General features: G+C 41.3%; 3 protein-coding genes across 5 annotated transcripts; 1 reads left to right on the forward strand and 2 right to left on the reverse strand.

Moving 5' to 3' along the window:
• Positions 1–1,048: 1,048 nt before the first annotated feature.
• On the reverse strand, positions 1,049–4,208 carry RB195_000737 (uncharacterized protein; the record flags this gene model as incomplete). The annotated part of the gene is made up of 5 exons (XM_064197232.1): positions 1,049–1,174; positions 1,236–1,399; positions 1,719–1,843; positions 3,894–4,042; positions 4,179–4,208. The coding sequence occupies 5 exons, from the start codon at positions 4,206–4,208 to the stop codon at positions 1,049–1,051; spliced, it is 594 nt and encodes a 197-aa protein (XP_064053113.1).
• Positions 4,209–7,361: 3,153 nt separating this feature from the next.
• Positions 7,362–13,104, forward strand: RB195_000738 (uncharacterized protein; the record flags this gene model as incomplete). 2 transcript variants are annotated; one of them, XM_064197233.1, is made up of 12 exons in its annotated part: positions 7,362–7,404; positions 7,626–7,686; positions 8,784–8,853; positions 8,921–9,041; positions 9,125–9,317; positions 9,383–9,570; positions 9,674–9,825; positions 10,260–10,358; positions 10,469–10,572; positions 10,678–10,768; positions 10,834–10,935; positions 10,994–11,131. In XM_064197233.1, the coding sequence occupies 12 exons, from the start codon at positions 7,362–7,364 to the stop codon at positions 11,129–11,131; spliced, it is 1,362 nt and encodes a 453-aa protein (XP_064053114.1). The 2 variants fall into 2 exon arrangements, with proteins under 2 accessions (XP_064053114.1, XP_064053115.1); XM_064197234.1 differs by lacking the exons at positions 7,362–7,404; positions 9,125–9,317 and adding exons at positions 11,889–11,959; positions 12,935–13,104 and having other exon boundaries at positions 7,663–7,686; positions 8,921–8,978; positions 9,482–9,570; positions 10,994–11,079.
• On the reverse strand, positions 12,192–16,302 carry RB195_000739 (uncharacterized protein; the record flags this gene model as incomplete). 2 transcript variants are annotated; one of them, XM_064197235.1, is made up of 5 exons in its annotated part: positions 12,192–12,257; positions 13,786–13,918; positions 15,938–16,023; positions 16,081–16,214; positions 16,269–16,302. In XM_064197235.1, the coding sequence occupies 5 exons, from the start codon at positions 16,300–16,302 to the stop codon at positions 12,192–12,194; spliced, it is 453 nt and encodes a 150-aa protein (XP_064053116.1). The 2 variants fall into 2 exon arrangements, with proteins under 2 accessions (XP_064053116.1, XP_013296757.2); XM_013441303.2 differs by lacking the exons at positions 12,192–12,257; positions 16,269–16,302 and adding exons at positions 13,364–13,420; positions 16,250–16,262 and having other exon boundaries at positions 16,081–16,190.
• Between the last annotated feature and the right edge of the window lie 1,332 nt (positions 16,303–17,634).

The raw sequence follows: 17,634 nt of genomic DNA on the forward strand, positions 1-17,634 counted from the left end.
CAGTTGTACCCGATCAATGAGTAAACTTTTTTTTCAAACTCAACTCTTGTATCATATGTATAAATTGTAAACTGCATAAATTTTTGTTTTAATTCATCGCGATTTTTTAAACAAAATCAGCCTATAGTTGCTCATGGACATCACTTTCAAGGAAGTGCCTGAAAGCAAGGGAAAAAGATTTGCTATCCAGTTAATCCTGGTGATTTAATATCATGGGAACATCTACAAAGATTTTCTATGTATGTTTTCAGTGAGAATAAACTCGGGTAATAATAAAAGTCACTTTAAATAAATTTTTTTGAGGTGTAGAAAAAAATATTATTTATTTTTTTTTTTCGTGACTAATCTTTACAAGCCCCCTCGCACCGATGTCCCGTGGGTGAGCGGCTGCGAGAAAATAACAGGATGATGGTATTGTCTCCTTGCGGTTTTGGGTCCCTAAAAAAACCTTTGTCACTCGTAATTGTGGTACGTGGTGGTCGTTGTGTAACCAGATCGAGAAAATGAAGTGAGCACTAGCTGATGTGTTGCTGTTTGAGTTTTCCTACCGTTTGGATGCTTTCTGTAGGGTGATGAGGCACATGAGAGGATAAATCACTAATGGCTTTGATTTTTCCAGACTCTCACGAAGGCGACAACGTTAGCTGTTGTTTAATAAAGACGACCAATACCAATCTTGGCTACAGCTCAAGAAAATCAATTGAAAACTACGTTTCAACATGCCAAGATTCAAAGACAGTCGAATATGGGCAAAAGTCACTTTACTTGATGGATATTCTCAGACTGAATAAGTCCTTTTGGCCGGTCTCTTATTTTTTTTTCAAAAACCTCTCAATTTATCTCAGATAAACTTAGAATCCATTCAAATTTTCACCTGGTTTGTAATACCTTTTTTCATTTTGCAGTTTTTAATTTCTTCTATTTGAAAGAATTTTTTCCAACTCACTTCCCATTAGTTAATTAATTTGTTTGTAAACGCACTTTTTTGAAATAATTTATTCGATAGTCTAGTACTTACATGCAATTCTCAATGTCTTCAACATATTATTTATAGAAACGCAAATTCGAATTTATATTTATCCACATGACATTCTTTTATCAGCACTCGATCCATTTCTAGAATCCCAAATACTCCCAAAAATTGAATTTCTTTATCCATAAAGTTTGAGATTGCCTGAAAAGAATAACGAATGGGAGTATCGGTTTTGTTTTTGAATACCTTTAAAGTTCCTCACCTCGATACTGGTCATAATATGCTGTATCTGAACAATCTGATTTAATTTGTCATCAAACGCATCCTTTTTTGAATTGAGGTAAGCTAGAAGAGCCGCCCGATGCTTGTTCTTCTCTTGTGCCATAATAGACCTCGCTTCCGGGGACATGCTGCTATAGGTGAAGCCTAGAAACGTCTACAAGAATTTTTCTTCTCCACTGGGGATAGCAGGAAACCAGGAGGTTTCATTTCTGTCCATGTAGATTGAGAATTGTAGAATATGCGGACTGAGCCTTCAGAAATCATTTAATTTTAGTAGTGAGAAAGATTTAGGATGAATTCAAAAGTCTTTCATAGTGCTCCGTCGGATCAGAGCTATCTTTAGACCAAACAGAGCAAATTCTCAACAAAATCATGGCTTAGGAAAATCCAAGAGGACATTAATTAGACAAAACCGTTATCCATACAGAGATCAGTTCGTCGCAATATGAGCATATAAATTCACCTTCGAAAAGAAAGATGTTCGCCTTCATAAGCACATAAGTCGAATCGGTTAAGCGTAGATGAGCCATCGGAAAGATGATTTCTGCGAAGAGTGCATCGCATACCCGTGAAAATAGCCTTCGTAGACTAAAAATGGTAATGATAAGGACAGATGAAAATTTTCAAAAATAATTGATAGTAAAAAGTATTCAGAAATGATACATGAAATGATGAAATCGTCTTCATATTCGAAAATAAACTATTTTATCAGATGTATTTCTCGTCAACAGTCTCGTCAAAAGTATGTTCGTATCACGTCTACGTGAAAATTTTGCATAAAAATCCACGGAACATAATTAATATTTTAAAAAATCACTTAAGAAAAAAAATAAAGAAAGTAAGAAACATCACTGGAAAACTGTGACTGAGCAGAAACACGGACGCAATGATGAAAATATCAACCACTGCTTTCAGGAACTTTTGGAATATTCTAATAGTTAAAGAAAAAAATTCAAAGCCTCGTCTTTCGTCGAACACATCGTTTCTTAGTGTACGCCACCGCCCCAGTGCTATGCCTGTATAGATTAGAGTTCTAATGGCATATCTGTGATACTGGACCAACTGTGTCTACTATGTAGGATGCTATATACAATCAAACAATTGCACAATTATACGACGGAAGTTATCCAGATACTGTGGAATGGTGCCGCCGTTAAGCACACCACAAAAGCCCGACTTAAAGACATCACCCCACGAATCTGGAGTGGTACGGATTTCCGGTGGATTATTCGTATACGGGGCTGTAAATCATGGGGAGGATAGTGATTCCATTCATTTCTTCCTAATTGCCGTAGAAAACGGCCCGCTACGTTGAACTTCCGGAAGATACGGCTTCGAGCGTTCCGGCGCACTATTTTCTACAAAGAGTTCGATGATGGAGGAAATCACCCTCCTTCCCATAATCTACTATCCCGTATACGAATACTCTACCTGAAATCCGTACCACCTCAGATTCGTGGGGTGATGCGTTTAAGCAGGTAAAATAACTAGAAAAAGCATGGAGTCTTTAGCAATAACTGTCTGTTCCGCTACGTTGAACTTCCGGACGCTGTCTACTTGAAAGAACACGGTCACTACCGGTTGATAGGCAATTCACGCAAGAGAGCAAGTCTCGCAGCTTCTGGAGCAATGATGAATGGATTGCTTTTGTCCGTACCTTTGTTGTGGATCAAAAAGGATGGGCAGAGCTGTGTACAAAGACTAAACGCTTCGGCAAAGTTGCGAATAACTGCGCAAGGCTATGATATAATAAGAAGTCGCCGAGTAAGTTAGAAAAAAATTATCTTGCAAAAATCTCCCGCATAAAATGGCTTCTTACACATGGTTTGCACTCATGGCGCTCGTTTTTTTTTACAATTTGAGAATTATGTTCAGTCTCATATGACTACACTACGATGTACATCGTCGGCAAAGTTTCCTTTCAGGTGCTTCATTTTCAATGACAACATTGCTGTATTACATTACTGTTACTTTTGAAAGCTGGAATGTTCCGTTTTAACGGAAATTTTTACATACGTAGTTTGAAACTATTAGATACATCCTTATCTCGTTTTTCACGTGAGGACTTCTCTTGCTTCTGGTACGATTATAAGTTCACATCACATCACAAAATTGCAGCGGATGTGTCTAATTCTCCAAAACAACTTAACAGACGGTGAATTATATCCTAGCCGGTGATCCAGCGCATGATTAGCGGGAGGTAAGCAGAGTCAGAAGAGGCATAACCGGGGCATGCTCGAAATTCCGCCGGGACCCTCGTTACACGCACCCCCTAGTCAGTATGCATCAGTTTTTTTAGTGCTTTGATTTCAATTCTAGAGCATGGGAGACGGTAATTATCCCTAGCAACCAACTGTGGTCACCATCTTCAAAACTGCACCTATACTTTTTCACTTTGCGGCCTCCTATAGCCTATCTCCACTGCATTACGGGGTAAATAACACAAAGAATAGGGTCTATATATCCAGAATTCTTCCGAATTAGAACGCTTATTCTGATCTGTGCTGTTTGCGTCTATAACAAGTACACTTCTATTAGAAAAAGAAACGTATCGAGTTAGGTTTTTCTAGACGTGAATCACAAGAAGAAAGTAAGACAACCGTTCGTGGTTTCAAGCCGAGGAAAAGCAAGAACTCACTATTCGTCTTCAACTCTAACTCTAGCATCTTGTTCGTACGGAAACACATTACCGCATCCCAGCAACAATCCGCTGCAGCTCTCACGATATGTCCGATAACACTTCGTGAACAACGAAAATTGAGTGAATCTGCCGACGAATAGCTTTACCTGCAAAACTTTTTCTACTATGACATCTTGACAGTCACATAGTTGTACAAACAATCCAAAAAAAGATCATCCAGGAGTAGACTGAATGGTTGATCAGTCTGATGGTGATTGATTGGTTTGATTTAGAGCCTCTTACCTTAGGGCGAAGGAGAGATGATCTTACCATAGTTCATAAAATCCTCTATTACTAGTGTAGCCTTAAAATCACTGATTCCTTCTTTAATCAAAAATCGACAACATGTGGTGCGATATTCAAAGTTAGCTTCACCACCAATAGATCGTCAGTAAAGCAATATCCTTTCGCTAACAGAGCTGGCTCAGACTACCTGATTATTTCCAAGAAGATTCTCACTCCCACTAAGCTTTCAGTACTCAAGGGAGGTGTTAGCGGACTCATAAAGCAACCAAGCAATTAAAGTTTTTTTATTGTATTAAATAATGTATTTGCATACTATTATTAATATTTTTGTAGTTTATATTAAGCTATTTGTTCCTTGCCTGCTCCGTTTACACATTTACGAACAACAATGTGATTAAAGGCATCACCCTACCTGGAGTGGTACGCGGATTTCCGGTGGAGTATTCGTATACGTGGTCGTAGATTATGGGGAGGAGGGTGTTTCCGTTCATTTCTTCTTAATTGCCGTAAAAAAACAGCCTGGAAGATACGGCTTTGAGCGTTCCAGCGCACTATTTTCTACAACGAGTTCGATTGGAGCGCGCCAGCCCTGTGTGGCGCCGCATCTTCCGGGCCGTTTTTTACGGCAATTAGGAAGAAATGGACGGAGTCACACCCCTCTCCATAATCTACTATCCCGTATACGAGTACTCCACCTGAAATCCGCTTTAAACGCATCACCCCACGAATATGAGGTGGTGCAGATTTCAGGTGGAGTATTCGGGATGAAAGACTATGGAGAGGAGGTGATTCCATCCATTTCTTCCTAATTGCCGTAAAAAACGGCCCGGAAGATGCGGCGCCGCACAAGGCTGCCGCGCTCCAGTCGAACTCCCCGTGGAAAATAGTGCGCCAAAACGCCTGAAGCTGTATCTTTCGGGCCGTTTTTTACGGCAATTAGGAAGAAATGGACGGAATCACCCCTCTCTTCGTAGTCTCCCATCCAGTATACGAATACTCCACCTGAAATCTGCACCACCTCAGATTCGTGGGGTGATGCCTTTAACTATGGAGGCCATGTGATAATCATCAATCCCAGAAACTCTCCGAGTCCTGCGAAGAAAAGCGATCAGACCAATTCTGATCTCAAATCATGATTCAAAAGTAAAGGAAGGTTTTAGAGGTTCTCTGTGATTCAGAAATACAATGTTTATCCTTTCGGGCTATACTATTAAACTCTGGGAAATGATACTAATCGCTCCTTGCAGTCCCTGGATAGAAATTGACTAATAAAATCAGGAATTACTTCATCATGGATTCTCACGATGATATCGGATTCCGTTCAAAGTTTTGCTCATTTCGTCGTTTTTTCGCGCACGGCATCTTGTTTCCCACCCCATTATTTCTGCTTTTCTTTTTTTTTTACAAAATGTCATATGTAAAATAAACGTAAAGTGTACGGTAAGAAGTAGCATGAAGGCTCATATTTCCATGAGATTATCGTTCACTATCATTATCTTGAAAAGTTCTTGAAAATTTACAATCTTCTTTTCTACCGTCGCACACATTCCTATTATTTCCGTAGTTGATTGTGTTCACATCCCAAAGAAAAAAAATCGAGCCCGCGTAAAATCTTGTCATTCACTCAATAAATAGTGAACACTGTAATATGTAACATTTGGAGAAAAATGATAAGATTTCTTGGAACAAAGTCCGAGACTACAGACATCGTTTTTCTTTGGAATGATCTGTTCTTACAATTTCTCACAGTGTCATCCCATTCCTCCTTAAATGTATAGCAGCAGAACAAATCAAGCAAGTATTTGGAAGACTGCTTAGAGAAGTTCTCACTGGCTTCGAACTAGGAGGTGAGCCACTTCAAAAGCATGGATCACTTTTTTCCGGAGCAGATTACGATACTTACGATTTTTTACGGATTATTTGCAAATTTCCTTAAAGAACGATGTGACTACGTCAATCCAAAGCGACGGAACTGATTCGAACTTTGGTTCTTCTAGAATTTTCATTCTTTTGGGAATATTGAACTCTTTCACACCCGGCAAGATCTCTCTTATCTTACTGAGCAGAATGTTATCTGCACTTTCTCTCAGGTTTCTCTTCCAAAATAAAAAATGTACATAGAAATGAATACGTAGTTTTTAACTGATTTTCTTGAGCTGGCAAATGTAATGTCTCTGTCGCTCGATACCTTACTGATTGTTCCTAACTCATTTGCTCCTAACTGAGAGAAGCGGAGAGTTGCAGGACACAAATATGCCTTCAAAATTTCTATTTTTTCACACTCACTCTATCTTCTGGTGAGAGCTTCTTGAATGGAGGAAAGTGATTGGCCCAATCCAATAGATGTACGACGTCTCGAGCCCAACTCCTTCGAAAGCTATACGTATCAAGGAACGCGGACGGCTTCCAACTTCTCTGCAATAGTATCTTAAGGTCCTACACAGTTTTCCAAGTATTTGGCCTGTAAAATTTCACGTTTTGAGAAAAGATACTGTAAACGTACTGTAGGGTAAAAGTGTCAAAAAGGTAGAAAGTTCAACAGCCATTTCGATGGCATAAAGGATCCCTGAGAATATTTTCATAAGCCATTGTAGAGTAAGAGATGAGACGTTCTCTGCTATTACTTTTTACACATTTTTAGCGGATACAGATTTAAAGAGGTGAAGAACAGAAAAAGAATCAAAGGCAGGACGTGGAGACATATGAATCGAAGAAAAAACACACAAAAAGGAAAATATAGATAATCCAAAGGACAGCAGCCACGGCGCATTTCTATGAGAAGGCTAAGTGGCGTTGAAGAGGAAATACACACTAGACGGTGAGTCGAAATCAATTCAGACTTCGTTTGATGTTTATAAACGGGCTTACAGCCTCACACTAGCAGGGGTCAGAAGATGGGTCAAATCAGTGTTTTTATCCTCCCAGACAAGTCTGGCGGCAATTTATCGACCCCTAGGGGATGAAAGGTTTGATGGGCACCAGGGTGGATTCGAACCTCCCATCGATCGTGCAGCCACAACGGAACCTCTTACCGAGTGCGCAACATCGAACTAATGATGTGGACAATGCAAGAAATTGGAAAAGCACTACATGCATGAATGCTCTGCTTTGAAAGACAGTTTCGTTGAACTGTCTTTCAAAGCAGAGCTATGAGAACTTTTACACAATATGTTGTGAACCATGGAATATTCTCTAAAACTGCTAAGAAATATTTACTTTAAATGTAAGTCACTTCAGAAAATGAATCAAATGCTTTCTTGAATCAGCCGATTATCTTCTGTTGATTACATTTAGGTTATGACAAACACTAGACTGACAGCCAACAGTGTTTATCTGATAATTGTCGAATGAGGCTGACATTTACCACGCAAATTCATATCGCATCTCTCACCCGTCTATTTCACAGGGAAGCACTCCTTGTTTGATTATCCTCACATAAATGAGTGATCGAGAATATCCCAGGCATACCACGAAATCGACGATGTTGGGATCGTTCCACGGAAAGGTATGGTTCGGGGTGTAGATCACTAGTATGAGTGGGAACACGCTCAATTCCCCCTATTCGTCCTGAAAACTGCCTGGAAAGCAGCCTTTGTTTCTATGAGGTACGTGAGGACGCTCTTCCCTTATGCGCTCGCCTCGTCCACGAACGAGCGGTTGAAAATCAATGAAGTCTCGTTGACAGCCAATGAAGAGAATTCTGAAGAAAACTGAGCGTGCGAAAGGGTTCTAATGGACCCCGTAGAAGCAAACACCGTTTCCACGCCTTCTCCTTCTTTGGTTTTACAAAACGCGTATCTTTAGTTAGATCTCTTTCTCATAATCTAATCTTTAATTGAGGTTCTAATGTTTCCCGTGAGATCTCCTCGGAGATAAATGTTAAAACCTTCCGACTGCAGCAAAACCTGCGGAGATGTACACAGTCACCTACAATGCTAAAGCGCATTGGACTGGTTTGAATTCTAACAGTTTGTGTTACTAGTTCTTTCTAGAAGTTTTCTCGCCGATTTCTTCATCAGAAAAGTAATAATCGGAATCACTTCCGATAATATGCTAATAAGAAAAACTAATTTAAATATCACTAATACACTAGCATCTCATTAAATCTAATGACAAGATTTGGTATGGTTGAACCCTAATGTAGGCCGGATTTAACATAAGCTTCTTGCATTCTTAGCCCGTATTCTCGAATCATAGGCTGATAATGCGGTATTTTGTGTCTGATGAAGGACTAAAGGATCAGGAGCTGTGGTCGTTTTAAAACAACCTGAAACTTGGTGCCAGGTGCAGTTGTGACTGCGCTGGAAGCGTTGCGATAAAACGTGGTGCTCTGGATCAAAAGGTGACTCTTGATAGCACCGTTCATCGCTACACATCACAATGTTCCCACTTCAATCCTAGCCGCTATTTGCATGGCGTCGCTTCGAGCGCAGCCGCTTTCGCAACTGCACCGTGCTTCATGCTTCTTTGTCTCTTCATGGCTATATAGCTTGTTATTGCACACAACGCAAATGTCTGGACCTGCCGTGAGATACAACCAATAATTTAAGTTTACAAGTTGGTGCGATAAATCACTACTGTGCGTAAAGTGTCTAAGTTAAGGCTGCTCGATATGTCTGTGGTTCTCAATCCAGAACATCGTCATCAACTACTACAAGAAATCGATTCCCAAGTTAGCGCTTTCCATCGCATAGCAACCTTCAGCCTTAACTTTCTACTTCTTATCACTTTTTTTGCAGAGTTACCAAGCACAGAAGCACCTCTACTGCTCTCTATTTTGCGCTTTTCTTGTGTGCAGTATATTCTTCGGATTGTTTACCGGCACTCCTTTAAATGATTCGACCAACGTATCACGTATAGGTAAAGATTTGGAATCAAGCTGCATTTCGACCCGTAGATATTTCACTCACTCCTCCTTTTCCTACCATTTGTTCGTCATATAGATTTAGCCGGCTGCACCAGAAATTCCCTGCCTGAAAACATCTCTACGTGTGTACCCTTTTACGAGTTGATGCGGCATCATGTAGCCATCAATACCGGCAATCAGTTCTTCAAAAGAAACAGGTTGTCTGTCGTGGCTGCTTATGCGTACCCTAATTATTCCGTAGTGACCATTGAAGCAGACGGATGGTACGGGTAGGTCACTGCGACCTGTATTGAATTGGTCATTAAAAATTTTTCTCTTGTAGAAGGTTTTTCAGAGAAAAAGTTTACTGTCGATATTTCGATCGACACATGAAGGAGCTCACCGAACCGGTTGCATCAATAGTTTTTCCGGAGTTTGCTGTACATTGTTGTAGACATCTTCGGGCCGAATACATGACTGTCAGCGAAGAAAAAGAACAGGCGATAACTGTTGCAGCGCGCATCATAGACAGGATCTCTGCTAGTAGGTATCTTACAATTTTTTATTTCTAGAGATCGCTGCATCTCAAATATACGTGTGCTTGTCAGCTGCTCCAAGACGGTGCTTATAAATTCTATCTTTCTAGAACCTCAGTATACTCTGTCATTATGTCTCGCAGCACTGTATGGAAACCAGAGCAAATGGTTGCTGTTAGCTGAATTAGTCGAGCACTATAAACTGCAAGGAGTAGAACATTTTTATTTCTATATTAAAGATATTGACCAATACTCACAAAAGGTATCATTAGAAGAAATACGTCATAGTTATTCGTGTTTAAAATTCTCCTGAAGCCAACTTCAATGAGTAATAGTCCAGGTTATGCCTGGAAATTTTCCCTGGGACAATCTTTTTGGTTGTCTCAGGAAACATTATGCATAACTTGGATGGCAGCTAATGTTTCAATGAAAACACCAAGTATTTTATTTCGCTGCAGATTGGTCCCGAGTATGGCGTCTGCGAGAGATTATTAAGCATAAACCCATCATGCTTCGCGTAGACGATTTCTGCCGCCAGTCCTGGGCAGAAACACTGTGGACCTATGGGACAAACGAGACCCTCTTTCCAGCAGCCGCCTTCTTTGAAATTGATTAAAGAACAACTGGACCTCAGCTCACAGAATTTCTTCAGACATTTAAGGATTGCGCTACAATTTTAAATTTTTTAAAATTCAGCTTGTTAATGACTACGTGGAAAACGGAGAAGCAGAAGTAGTGTATTTTCGTCAGGAAGAAGATCGACTGCCAGAGGATTGGCAGCATGTATCCGTACAGGTAATTCACTTAAAGAAGCAACTAAGAGAAAGGAAAATGAAATGTATGAATTTCAAAAAGGGAACCATCTAATATGTTTTACTTCCACGAAAAAGTTGGAAATTTTCCAGGACTGCCTGCAACGTAGTCGCCATCACTCTCGTTATTCTATTTTTGGCGATTTGGATGAAAGAATAATTCCTCTGGGGAAAATTAGGCTTGTTGACTACGTATTGTACGTGCCATAATTGGAAAGCATAGTTCGTCCATTCTCTCCTAACAAAGAAAAAACTTCTTCCAATGAAAGATTGTTAAATTTGTTTCATATCTAACAATTTAGAAAGAAAATGGGTGAAAAGAACAATATTGGTATGATAAAGTTTACCCCTCGATTTGTACTGCGAACAAGAAAGCCTCCTGATAACTATGAGGTAATTTTGAAAGAGTTATCCAGCGCTTAGAATCACGCTACTTGCAATAAACAGAACTATTTAAGGGGACAAAAACACTTAGTAAAAATTTGCCAACACTTGTGTTTCGCAACACATCAGCGACACCTTTAGGGTATTATACCAAGTGCATACTGGATCCTACAAGGGTGAATTTATATGTATAATGAGAACGAGGCATAACAAATTAGATAAAGAAGGTTTCAGGTTCTACTTCAATGGGTACATAATGTGAAGGTTTACTTTCCTGGTTACGTCGGTTTAGAGGCACCCCGCAATGAAGTAATAATTCGGTTAGCGAGTTTACCGTTTCTGTGCATGACGTCTATGATAACATGTATTTAAAGGCAGCATACCACGAATCTGGGGTGGTACGGACTTCAGGTGGAGTATCCGTATACAGGGTCGTAGATTATGGAGACAGGGGTGGTTCCGCTCATCTCTCCCTGAATCACTGCAAGCAGCCGGCCCCTGAATGCCGCTTTGTACGATGCTTTCTATTGCAGCGCGCCACCCTTGCACGCGCAGCGTCCCTTACTGCCTATCGGGGCAGTCCGAATTGATTTTCGACGAATCGCAGGGCGGAGGCGGCGCAAGGGGTGGAGCGTTGCAACAGATGGCGTCGTACAAAACATAATTCTGGAGGCGGTTGTTTGCAGTGATGCAGGGAGAGATGAGCGGAACCACCCTCATCTCCATAATCTACGACCCGTATACGGATACTCCACCTGGAATTCGCATCATCTCAGATTCATGGTGTGCTGCCTTTAAAGTTACATTCGTTATTCTGGAATGATAAAGACGTCGTTATCTCCGCGATGATAGCCAGTCGTCCTCACTGCCACTCAAGTAGTATTTGCGAGTGGCCCTTCTGTTCTAACTTTTAGCTTGATACCGACAGTCATTTGTTGGTAGCGTGTGGCCGTCTTTCTGCGACAATAAATCTACAACTGAACCGCCAGTATTTCCTGGGTTGATCGATGTATTTCTTGAGAAGTCTCAAGAGTCTCAGCATACAACATATTTTGAACAGATTTCCAACAATTTCCGTGGATATTTCCAAGTTTTGACATCCCATGTAGGACAAAATAGCCATGTTTAGTATCCTCGGACAAGCAGTAACACCAAAAGGCTACCTTCTAAATCTATATTCGACGATGTTGTCTCCTCTTGGTGGGTGATTAACATTCCGAAGCCACCAGCATTTGTATGGGGATAATATATTTTTGCAAGCAGAGTCAGTTCATGAAAGTACAAGGAATCAGAAATTTTTCAACAAGATCGGTATGGATCCACTCGAGTATACTCCAACTCTGAAGGAATAAACTCAAGGATTCCATTTTGTGACAAACTCCAATCCATCATTGTATCGTCCATGTGGTCACAGGACCGATCCATCAAGCGCTCAGACAACCGCGTAACTCTCGAGTAATGCCATGCTATTTTGAGGAGAAGAAGTGAGATGCAAAGCCTGAACTGCGAGAACGAAGAAACAATAAAATTATAACATGCATTTCCCGATTGAACTAATCTAGTAAGTTGTGGAGGTTTCTCGATTTCCAGGAGTCTAATGAGTCCAGATAGAAAACGAGCTATGAAGAAGGCATGATCTTCGAAGCTTCCCTGTTATGTGATCGTATATGAATGAGTGCCATGAGAAAACTGGCTAGCACAATAATCTCATGCACTTCAATCAATTAAAAATCAAGGGGGAAGGTGTGCACAGGATTGGGAAGGTGCACTTGAGCAGGAGCGACTGGATAAGGATGGAACAGCAGTAACAAGTTAGGAAATTAGCGTCATCCAGTGACATTCCACCAAGGTGGCAGGTGAAGCCAGCGTTTTCGCTCCACTGTATGTCAACTATGGCGGTCATAGTTCAACGTGTAACTTCGACGTTCCTTGAATTTTGCCACATTGTCTGCAACTTGTTTGTAATAGATGTGAAGAAGACCAACAGCTGACCGTTTAGCAAGACCTCTCCAGGTTTTGGTATACGACATCGCATCCCAAAAACCATTACTAGAGCGATATTATCACACGATGGTCCGCTAATATCACGACAGACTCAATTACTGGAGCGAGTACAACAATTTAGAGCTCTTTTGGTTCTTCGCTCCGGATATAATGGATAATAACTTGTTCTAGATGACGCGTTTGAAAGGATATGTAACAAAAGTTCTGGTTCTACATATTCTGACGATGGCGACGACGCCGAAACATCAGCCGTGATAAAGGGTGTTAACGATCTTGACTTCACATTTATTACTGAGCATTTATCTACCCCATCGCAATGGCTTGTGAAACGTCTTGGATAGAGGAACGCAGATTTCGATGCGTTGGGCATACACACGGGCAGGAGAATAGCTTTCCATTGTACGAGGCTTATTCGGCACTCAATAACCACATCTCATCTCTGTTTAAGCTTCTCCAGCTCAGGAACACGGACACTATTAGAAGTAGAGGGAGGGGGTAAACTTCTACGGTTTTGTGTCCTGTCAATTCAACAACTGCTTTGTTTATTGACATTCTTTCAGGCAAAATGAAACCACTATTATTAAGAATTACAATATTTGACTACATAGCATAATGACAAAGTGAAAGAATTATAGGCACTATCGCTACACGGACAACCTGTGGAAAGCAAAAGTCCTACCCAGGCTGGCAACATTCGGTCCATTCGAAATCACCAATTATCCAAAACAACTGCAGGAAGATCTGTTTTTGAATGTAAAGGCCCGACTTGATCGAATTTATTTGCAACACAACTGACTGCACTTCATTTCTGCTCGCATATGTGAGATCGTTGAGAATTTTTGTGGTTGATTCCGTCCTTCATATGTGATAGACACTTATTTCTATTCATCTCTCACACGTTATAAAATCATCCAACGATGATTATGAATCTGATGGATAATTATTATAAAAGTACACGCATATTTATCATATTCAGTTAAGATCCTTACGAGAAGGAAATTTTGTAAGTATGAAATGCTTACCGCAAATCTAGGGCATTGAGGACATGTCTTTTCGATGAGTTCTCTGACTGTTGAATCAAGCATAAGCGTGATTAGGGCATCCTCTTCAGTTGTAGTCACATCGGGCGAATTCACAGACGTACTTTCACAAAACCTGGAAAACAGAATTCTCCGAAAGCTGAGACGTTAACAACCACTTGGCTGTTTTTGTGATTTATACTTTCAACCAAAATTTTTTTTCGCGCAGCAATTACTAGAATTGGTTTTCTCCCTAAAGTCCGCTTTTAATTTTTCTTATTCAACCTCGAACTGAGTTATCATAAATATATTTGTAATATAATAATATATAGTAATTTCTGATCACAGGACGAAAATAGCTATTGAACTTAGTTACGGCCATCTTCTCAGGGTCTTCTTCTTCTCTAGAGTCTAGAAAAATCAAAGACATGCGTGTTTTAACTCGCCAAAGTATCAGCCAGTCAGCAAGATGTGACTTGAAAACCACATACCACAGTGGTTGAAGACTTTGGAATCTCTTCAGGAGTAGATTGATTTAAAGGCATCACCCCATGAATCTGAGGTGGTGCCAAGTCCATATACGGGGTCGTAGATTATGGAGGCTGGGGTGGTTCCGCTCATCTCTCCCTGCATCACTGCAAACAGCCGCCTCCAGAATGCTGTTTTGTACGACCCCATCTATTGCAACGCTCCACCCCTTGCGCCGCCTCCGCCCTGCTATTCGTCGAAAATCAATTCGAACTGCCCCGATAGGCAGTAAGGGACGCTACGCGTGCAAGGGTGGCGCGCTGCAATAGAAGGCATTGTACAAAACAGCACTCAGGCGCCGGCTACTTGCGGTGATTCAGGGAGAGATGAGCGGAACCACCCCAGTATCCATAATCTACGACCCTGAGTACGGATACTCCACCTGAAATCCGTGCCACCCCAGATTCGTGGTATGCTGCTTTTAAGTGTGTAGACAACGAGTTTGAGCGTAATCATGCTCATACAGGGCTTTCTATGCTTTTCATTCTTCCTACTGCCCACCTCATAAGGAGCCATCCTTGACCACGCACCACTTCCGTGAGCGAGTAGACAAAAATCAATGATAGTAGTAGTGCTAGTAGTTTATCCAGGTAAAACCCATGAATATGTTCCTGAAGGAACCGGCTCGTGTACGAGGATGGCACATAAGGTGCTTCGCCGGAAGAATCCACAGAAAAACGTCATTTCCCATGCCGTTTTTCAAGACTCTTGGAGGAGGTTGGGATGTCGTAACGGTTACACTCGTGATCTGCACTCCAAACCTTATTACTTCGTGGAGAGATCCCAACATTGTTAGTTTCGAGGTATGTTGGACTCAACAAACAGTATGCTAGAAAACAACGTCGGTGAACCATATTAAAGTCCACTTAGGTAGTAGTAGATCAATGGTGTTAGCGAAACTGGACACTACTAATAGTAAGTAACGACAATAACCATAAGCCAAAATCCATGGAAGTCTTATATTATTCTCTCTGATCAGCATTTATCGACGTATGGGTGTATAGCGGCACGGTAGAGCGTAGCCAATGGGATCGTGTAAGGCTACCAATATCAAGATCGACGACAAGTTGAACTTGTCATGCTTCCTACTATTACGAATACTACAACGTCGTCGGCGTACTCGAGATCAGTCGAGAAACGATACAGAGATGACATCGACAGGACATAGACTGGGTATCATCGATGGCGAAATTGAGCAAAAATGTCTTGCCACTGCGCCTTGTCTTACCAAAGTAACTACCTCCAACAATGTTGTACATCCGGATTATGTTCGAACTGCAGCAGTTGCGGTTGTTCGTTGGTTCAAGTCAGTGTCAACAAGTAATCGAACGAACTTCCCTGCTACTACGTCAACGCGCAGCACGCTGGGGTGACGGTCCCGGAGAGGAAAGTCCCGGAATCCAAGAAGGCTAACTCTATGGGATTTGAGTACCGTTGCCACATCTCGACAAAAAGAAATTGACAACATAGTTTTCTTCAACAAACAGAAAACAAAAAAGCAACAAATTCAATTATTATGAGCATTTTAAAATAGTGTTTAATCCTCTCCATAGACTTAATATAATATCACGTCATACGTCAGTCTAGATCGAAATTTTCTCTTCATTCTGCTAAAAAACCTACCGACCTATCGAGATTCATATAGAGGTTGACCAGCTGCTCGGCCTCGTCAAGCACAGAAAATTCACTCGGCAAAGAAACTGCATTTTCTACCTGGAAAAAGAAACTCTTTTCACTCTTCTTCGTTTCTCAAGATTGTTTTTCTTTTACGTTAAGTCTTAGATAGACTTGTCCGTTAGATGAAGAAGAGCAAGGGGCGATGTCATCATCCACTTCTGGAAGAGCATTAGGCGATGAATTATCCGCTCGTCCACGTATTTCTGAGATAAAAAGAACGTTAGCAGCTTAAAAACCACGATTGAATGATGAATTACGGTACCGTTCGGATTCATTCCCACTTGCACGCATTTCTTGTAACGACACGCTCGGCATGCGTTTCGTGAAGCTTAAAAGGATTCTATTAGTTTGTGTTGTTTTCCTCTTTCATACGTCCACGTTTCTTTCTCTTTTTCTGGATAACAACGGAGATCTGAACATTAGTAACCCCCAAATCACAATGAAGCCACGGCAAACAAGTTATGATTAAAGCAGCATACCACGAATCTGGGGTAGTACGGATTTCAGGTGGAGTATCCGTACTCAGGGTCGTAGATTATGGATACTGGGGTGGTTCCGCTCATCTCTCCCTGAATCACTGCAAGCAGCCGGCCTCTGTGTGCTGTTTTGTACGATGCCTTCTATTGCAGCGCGCCACCCTTGCACGCGCAGCGTCCCTTACTGCCTATCAGGAGCAGTCCGAATTGATTTTCGACGAATCGCAGGGCGGAGGCGGCGCAAAGGGTGAAGCGTTGCAATGGATGGTGTCGTACAAAACAGCATTCTGGAGGCGGCTGTTTGCAGTGATGTAGGGAGAGATGAGCGGAACCACCCCGTCTCAGTAATCTACGACCCCATATTTGGATATTCCACCTGAAATTCGCACCACCTCAGATGCGTGGTATGCTGCTTTTAATATGCAAAGCATATTGATTGATTGGAAGACTTTTTGAACTGAGTAGTTCGTCTACGTCGTGGGAAAAAACTGCTAGCTGATTTCATTTGTAGAAAGCGTTGGCGATTCTTTATCGTTGCTCTTTGTTTAATTATTTAATTTATTGTTGCTTTTTACTTACGTTCCGCCCCTGTCTTTGGAACTATAGAATCCATGCCCATTAGTAAACGAAATCAGCGTGGCAAACGGGAAATTCTCATAGAAACGACTTTAATCGAAGTTTTTTATTGATTTCCTTGAGCTGTAGCCAAGATTGGTATTGATCGCCTTTATTAAACAACGGCTAACGTTTCGGCGTTATCGCCTTCGTCAGAGCCTGGAAAGTTCAAAGCCATTAGTGATTTATCCCCTCAAGCGCCTCATCACCCTACCGAAAGCATCCAAACGGTAGGCAAACTCAAACAGCAACACATTGACTAGTACTTATCTCATTCATAAAGGCGATCAATACCAATCTTGGCTACAGCTCAAGGAAATCAATAAAAAACTTCGTTTCAACATGCCGAGATTCAAAGACAGTCGAACATGGGCAACGACTTTAATCGATTAATAAACGGGGAAAACTTGCACGTACGTGCGTGGACGTGAGCAATAGACAGAACACATCAACAAATTGTTTTACCTATGATAAATGTAAATATGGGCGGGTGTAGCGCAGTCGGGAGGAGGTTCAGCGGGTACTGCACGATCGATTGCTAGGAACCGTCCTAGTG

Source organism: Necator americanus, chromosome IV, assembly GCF_031761385.1.
Source record: "Necator americanus strain Aroian chromosome IV, whole genome shotgun sequence".
NCBI classification, from domain to species: domain Eukaryota; kingdom Metazoa; phylum Nematoda; class Chromadorea; order Rhabditida; family Ancylostomatidae; genus Necator; species Necator americanus.